Source organism: Cibotium barometz, chromosome 13 (assembly GCF_041138505.1).
Source record: "Cibotium barometz isolate CiBa-2024 chromosome 13, ASM4113850v1, whole genome shotgun sequence".
Taxonomy (NCBI): domain Eukaryota; kingdom Viridiplantae; phylum Streptophyta; class Polypodiopsida; order Cyatheales; family Cibotiaceae; genus Cibotium; species Cibotium barometz.
The window spans coordinates 8,293,055-8,300,455 of record NC_141058.1 but is presented as its reverse complement, the minus strand read 5'-3'; the positions used below and the strand labels follow the sequence as shown (position 1 = coordinate 8,300,455).

Sequence of the window (7,401 nt, the reverse complement as noted above, 5' to 3'; positions counted from 1 at the left end):
CCAATTCTGGGAGGGAGTTCTAAGATTACTCTATACACAGGCAGATGGCTGAGCTCGATTCCTCCTGGGATTGTCCTGATTTTAATGAGACGGACCTTGATTTGACTAATAGGAAGGGGCTGGTCTCTGCATTCTAGGTCCTTGACTTCCCTGTCCTCTTGACATAGCAAGAGTCGGGCAGTCTTTAAGCTGGTGACCGAAACCCTAACATCCAAAACATCTGTTCTCACTTCTAAGCTCGTCCCTCTGAGTCCTTGAAAAAGGTGGGGCTCTTGAGAGTGTTCCTGAGGGAAGGGTCTTCCTTCACTTCTGAATCTACCAGCATCTTGATTCTAATTTGGGCCTTGTTGCCTCTTTGGGGGAGGAAAGTTTGAAGAACTTCCTGGGGTTTGGAAAATTTGAACATTCTAATATCAATTTAAAATTAATCCTAATTTGAAGTAAAGTATTATAATCTACTCAATTTTCACCTTATAGGGAGTAAACAATAAGAAAAGTTTAATCAATTTATTTGTTACTCATTTTAGGATAAAGAAAGGTTGAATTCTCAAGGAAGAGAAGGGGGGTAGCCTTTTCATTAAGGCATAACATTAGGATTCACTTTAATCAACTATAAAAAAAGCAAAGAAATCAGAAAACCATAGATTTAAATTTAAAAAGTAGAAATTTTAGCTTACATGGAGTTTTATAAGCTTTCCTTTGGCTTGAGGGATTGAGGGTTCTACTCTTGTTTGGATCAAGAATGGCCACCAATTTCTTTGTAGAGGATTTAGTCAAAAACAATTGATTTATCAAGTGAATTCAATGTAATTGGCTCTCGGTAGGAGTAGAGTAACAATGCATAAACACTATTAAGATTTTACAAAGGGGGAGGCTTCTATTTATAGGAAAACCTGAGCCTTCAACCAAGCAAACCGACTTTTCCTTTTTCTTTCTTTGGCTGCTGTTGCTTTCCCTCGGATCTCTTGGAAGAGCTAGGGCCATTGCATTGTCAGTTGGGTCACCCAGTGGGACATTGAACCAGTGGATGGCCAAGCCTGAGATATGCACTGAAATGTGACTACCAATGAACAGGACATGGTCACTCGATGAAAGGATAGGCCAGTGGATTTGGCCAGAAGCGACGGTTCACACCAGTTAGTGGCCGCTGCCGCCTGAAAGGTCACTGTATCTTGATTTCTAAGCAGATTTTGAAGTGACCATAGAGGTCAAAGATGGTCAGGAGACCATAAGGAATGCAGATGATATCATCCCTAAAATTTAGGAAAACTACTATTTTTGGACAGTGATCAGATTTGAAATCTCTTCACGTCAATCTCTTCAGAATGTTGCAAGGATCAATAATCACCAAAGGACTGATGTCAAAATGTTAGCAGATTGGGAGATTTTTAGACCAGAAGGTTGGAACGGGAAATGAGCTGTATGACTGCCATGTGGTAGCTTTTAGGCCAGTTTCTAAGTACAGGAGGCTGGGCGCTCGATTATCTTCCCCTTGGGCTCATTTTTATGGTTTTTCAAGTGGATTGTTGTTGCAGGTTAAGAGCTATTGGAGCTTCCCCTTCCCTGTTCTCTATGCACTGAGGCTTGAGCTTGCTCCCCACAGCCTCTCTTAACCTATATTCAGCTATGGTAATGCCCCTCTAGTGGGCTACTCTTATGAATTATGTACAGCTGTGTGGGGAATATGCTTTTTGACTGAGGCTAGAGCCTCCTTTGACAGGAACAGGAGCAGCTAACTGCTGCTCCAAAGCAGGAACAGGTGAGGGTAGTTACCTCACCACGCAGGTGTCCAATTCAGCACTAAATCAATGCTATTTTTGGACTATTTAGGGGCTGTTCCAAGGCCCAGTTGATGCCAGATTGCAGAGGGACCTTGCTAGCGTCTACCAGGATAGTGTGGTGGTTGTAGAGACCTGAAAACAGGTCTGTACAGAAAATACAACAAGTTGAAATTCATTGTTTTGGACTCTAATGGGTAGGTTGAGACGTGTGGAAGTGAACTCAGTCGGTTGGGATTCATTCTGAGTTGTTTTGGGACAATTTTAGTGCTGTTATGCTGGCAAAATTCTTCCAGAACTTGTAAACTTCAGCAGGAACCAGTAGAGTGCCCAATTGCACTCCCGCTTTCTATTTTCAATCTCTTAATCATCAAGAAATAAATACCGCAAGGGGCACCGGACTTCGGGGCCAATCTGGTGTTGAGTGAGGGAGCAAGGATTCTGTTTGTGTGTGTGTCATAAAGTCCAGGTATTTAATTGAAAGAATTACTGCGTTATGTGTCCATAGCCCGGTTTCACCAGTCGCCTCAGGGCAGCCTCCCAAGCCACAGAAAAATGGAAAAAATAAGGGAAAAAATACGGAGTGGGAAAAATGATAAAACACCCCATAAGGGCGCGCACACCCACAACAAAGGCCGAGGTGTATAAATCTAGACAGGAGATGACTTCTAACACCCCCTCTCAGCTCCTGGCTGTGAAACCAACAACAGGGAGCTGGGGTGCTGCCTGAGCAAATCCTGAGAGAGAGACTTTGTGAAGAGATCCACCGTACTGTCCTCGGTCGAACAGAACTCTAACAATGTATTGAGCTCTTCTCTAACAATGTATCTCTAGTCTGACATATAGTTGTTTTAAATATATAGATACGATGAGTGACCACGGTCGTAAAGTGAAGTTGGAGATCAAGTCTTTGCTACGAGGCACTGGACTTTCTAGAGATACACTGTCAGAGGCTATGACAGATTATGTGGAGATGGATGATGTGGGTTTAGACGGCACGATTGAGATTCTTGGGAGATTACCCGTACGACCTGGAGAGGGTACATCCTCCCAGCCACATGCAGGAGTGGAGATGTCTTGGCATGCACATACTACTGCGCATCGGTAAGCTTCTTGATTGATAAAATAGTAATGTCATCCATTTTTTTACATATAGAATTCTTAATATATATATCCTTTTGATGTCTTTGTTTGCTTAGGACTCCTATCCCAGTTACATCACATCACGAGAGTCAGCGGCTTACTCCTGATGTACCTCCTAGTACTCAGGTGACACCTGATTCACAAGGTAGTGGCCGTTCCTCCACAGGTATATCTTTTATGGTGATTACGGATTAAATATCAAGTATTTTTTTACGAACCCACATCTCAATATATCGTATGTTTGTATTGCACGTAGGCATACCACACCACCAGTGCCGATGCGCACGTGCACTGGGACTTTGGGTGTCACATGTGACATCACACCTGACGGGGGTATCCTTTAGGTCGGAGTCGGCATCGCCTTCAGATGACAGATGAGAGATCTTTGCATGTCATATCTACAGCAAGTTCATATACCATGGCAGTAAGTATTATTTAACATAAAGAATATGAATTACAATTTTTTATTTGAATTACTAACTGACTTTATTTTGCAATGCAGTGATCAACTCGAGGATGACAAGAAATATGTCATCAACACACTAGAGACGGAGTTTGGGGCAGGATGGAGTCGGAAGTGGTTGCTGAAACAATTGTGTAAACTCCTGAGTCATCGACGCGACAATGCACGGTAAGTAGAGAGAGAGAAATGAAACAAAATAAAATGCTAGATTTACGTCTTCAAAAGGCCAAAATGACCTATGAGACCAAAAAGTTACCACCAGAGAGCTCTGATACCAATGGGCAGCATGGGGTGTGTTGCGGTTAAGGGTACTGCGGGTAGTCACTGAGGGTGCTGCTGGAACTACTGCCACGAAATGCTGTTAAGGGTGCTCATGGAGGTCTACGCCATCCATAATTGACCAACAATTCATCACTAGCACGTAATGATCTAATAGCATTGACAACTATGTATCTTTCTACATCCCTGCTCATATGTTCTGGTTCATGACTATTCTCACACTCCACAAACGTGCAATTGGTTCTTGAACTCATCCCTCGACTACTATTGATTAAACCTGCTATGTTTCCTTGAGAGTAAGATCTTCCATCAACATAGAGTCTTTGTCCTTCTGCATGTGTGATCCCTCTATCATAAAGAGAGGCTGCATTGAGACATAATCCATAAGTACTCATGCTCTGATGAATGTAGCGAGTAAGCTGATGCCATGGACCCCATCTATATATAGGTCCACAAAAAGACATAAGGGTGACCTCTGAACGAGGGGGCACATGTAAGTCCTGTGCAATAAAGAGGCCTCGTCCTGCTCCACTGATGGTAGATGGAGCAATCATGTAGCGATTGCCCCAGAAGTTGAAAACCACTCCATCTAAAGGAAGTGATCCTCTCTACCATCCTCCGTATCACCTTGGATCATACGTCTGTACTAGAGAATGCAAAGGAGTAGGCAACGGATGATCTCCACCCGTCTCGGCCTCCAAAGTAGGAGGTAGAGGATGTCGAGAAACCTCGAGCTCCACAGCTGACAAGTGACCTGTCCGTGCCATGTGCGAGGGACATGTGCACCACTGATAGTGAAGTCATCCTCGTCAAATCAAGTGAATATACCTACATATATGATATGGTTACATTATATATGAGCCTTTGATTTATAAAATAACCAATAATAATACTAAGGGAGAACAGTCACATACCATAGGTGGATGTCGCTCCTCAGGTGACGGTGCTCGCTCAAAAGTACCATGAGTCATCTCATGTGAAAAGCACTCCCGTCGTGGCCTCCGATATGTGCCACGACAACGAGCACACTAGCATATAATAGACTCGTCGTAGTAGAAATCATCATTAAACAGGTTCATGTGCAGTATTGGAACTCTGTGCAACCCAACGAGTAGGAGGTGGTGGTGTACCCTCTGATTGGTCCGAATCTGATTTTCAAGTACCATAAAAACACAAGTCATTAATCAAATGATCGAGAAGAAAAAAGCAATGCATGAAAGAAAACATTGAAATCTAACAAGTTCTATGGTATGCAATATGAAAAATAAACAGACGCTACTGTATGGTGGAGACAAACAAGAGGAGGGCTGATATGTGCAAGGAGACATGGCAATACTTCCGCAAGGAGAGACGCCTACGCATCACTTTTCCTCAGCAGAAGGTGCGTGTCTTTGCTAATGTATATTAGAATTAATTTGAACTTTGATAGATTGATTCTAAATATTCTCTAATATGTCATTTTGTTTAATGAAATTTACATAGACGACAGCACGAAAGAGACTGCAAGTTGGTCACACATCTAGACTAGGCCGGATGGGTCGAGATGGATTTGTGGCCACATTTGTGAGTATAAATCGTTCTAATTTTAACTTTCAAAGATACTATCATTGAATGAAGAAATCAATAAGTCTTTGGTTCTGTCTTGATGCAGACCAAAGACTATGGTCGTGCACCTACGGCGCAGGAGATGGAGTACGCTTCATACTACGGGTACCATGCTTTGCAGGCGACACTTCCAGACACGCCTGATCCACCTGTGGGTATCACTGATTTGTTTTGTGGTTTATTTTCATATTAACACGGCCCGTGCTGCTAGGCAACCAGATCCTCTTACTGATGATGAAGAGTTAGTTCCGGATGTTCGTGTAAGGCCCTACACTGATCCCAACCTAGTCCATTTAAGGGTGAAGGGGAACAGTTAGGAGAAACAGTGGAAAAATGGATTGAGGCCATGGAAGAGTACTTTGATGTAACCAGCTACAATGAGAGAAGCAAGATGGCTCTCGCCAGATTAAAGATTGTGGAAACGGCCAGGGTCGATGGAGAAACCATTGCGAGACAAACCGTCTCTCGATAAAAATACCCAGACCTGGTCAGATCTTAAAGCATACCTCAGGAAAAGGTTCTGTCCTCCGGGCTTCCTGGAAACCAAAATGAATGAATTCTTGGAATTAAAACAAGATAGCCAGATAATTGAAGAGTACCATCAGGCATTTTCCCTTCTCCTCAAAATTTTCTCCACTTTTGGATGAAGAGAACCTAATGGCTAGATTCATTCGAGGAATGAACGAGCCATTAGACACTTTAGTGAAAAATGCCAAACCAGTCTCAATGGCGGAAGCTCTCTGAATGGCAAAGGACTTTGCTAAGGCATTTGTTGTCAAGGTCTCGCCAAGGCCTGCACCCTCAAACTTAAAAAGGTTCCAAACCACAGGAAGTGCTTCAAACTTTCCACCTCCAAAGAGGCAGCAAGGCCCAAGTCAGAATCAAGATGCTGGCAGATTCAGAAGTGAAGGAAGACCCTTCCCTCAGATTACTTTCTCAGGAGCCCCACCTTTTTCAAGGATTTGGAGGGATGAGCTCAAAAGTGAGAACCGGTGTTTTGGATGTCAGGGTTTTGGTCACCAGCTGAAAGACTGCCCGACTCCTACCATGTCAAGAGGATAGGGAAGTCAAGGATCCAGAATGCAAAGACCAGCCCCTTCCTATCAGTCAAATTAGGGTCCATCTCGTCAAAATCAGGGCAATCCTAGGAGGAATCCAGCTTAGCCATCTGCCTCTATACAGAGTAATCTCAGAACTCATTTCTAGAACTGGGGTAACCAAAGAGAAAGAGTTCTGCCCCAGTCTGCAGAGCAGCCAAAGCAGTTACAATAGCAGAAGTAGTGGAAGAGTAAAGAGGCCATATTTATGCCGCAATTGAAAACCAAGGGCCAAACCGTCAATTCTCAGTCATCCATACTCTAGTTGAGTATAAGGGTAAGTCATTCAAACTTTTGATTGATTCAGGCAGTACTCATTCATTTATTTCCCCTGGATGCTTGCGTAAGCTAGTCTTAGATCAGAAAATAGGGAACCCTATACAAGTTGAATAGGCCGCCAGTGGGAAGATCCTTTTCACTCACCATGAGACAAATTGTATTCAATTCAATCTAGATGGGAATATAACTAACTGTCAGTTCATAGTCCTACCTTTGGGAGTTTTCGACAGGATCCTTGGAATGGATTGGCTCCACAAAAATCAAGCTGACATTCACTGTCACAATGGAACCATTTCCTTCCGTGACCTTCACGGAAACAAAGTTCAAGAAATCAGAATTTCAGGATCCCCAAGTCTGCAATTAGTAAAAGCTTCTAAGTTACTGAAAGGAGTTAGAAAGAAGCAACTTATCTACGTTGTCAAAATGAATCAAGTGAACCAAAGTTAAAAGCTAAAGAACCAGAATGGTTAAGTGAATATGATGATTTATTCCCAGCAGAGTTAACAGAGATGCCTCCGATTTGAGAAGTAGATCATGTGATAGAGTTGACCCCCGGAGCTCAACCAGTAGCCCAGCGCACGTACAGAATGCCAGTCCATGAAGCCATTGAACTCAAGGAACATCTTAGGCAGCTGTTAGAACAAGGGTTTGTAAGACCCAGTGTTTCACCTTGGGGAGTGCCGATTCTCTTTCAGAAAAAGAAAGATGGAATGCTAAGACTCTGTGTGGACTACAGAGGTCTCAATCAGCTGACAGT

The 7,401-nt window shown here is 43.1% G+C and overlaps 1 protein-coding gene across 1 annotated transcript; it reads left to right on the top strand.

Annotated features, from left to right (window-relative positions):
• Positions 1 to 2,646: 2,646 nt before the first annotated feature.
• LOC147632331 (uncharacterized) lies at positions 2,647 to 5,461 on the top strand. Its single transcript, XM_086807846.1, is given in 7 exon segments — positions 2,647 to 2,882; positions 2,978 to 3,089; positions 3,140 to 3,345; positions 3,424 to 3,552; positions 4,936 to 5,044; positions 5,146 to 5,226; positions 5,315 to 5,461. Coding segments are annotated over 7 exon segments (1,020 nt in total).
• The last annotated feature ends 1,940 nt before the right edge of the window (positions 5,462 to 7,401 follow it).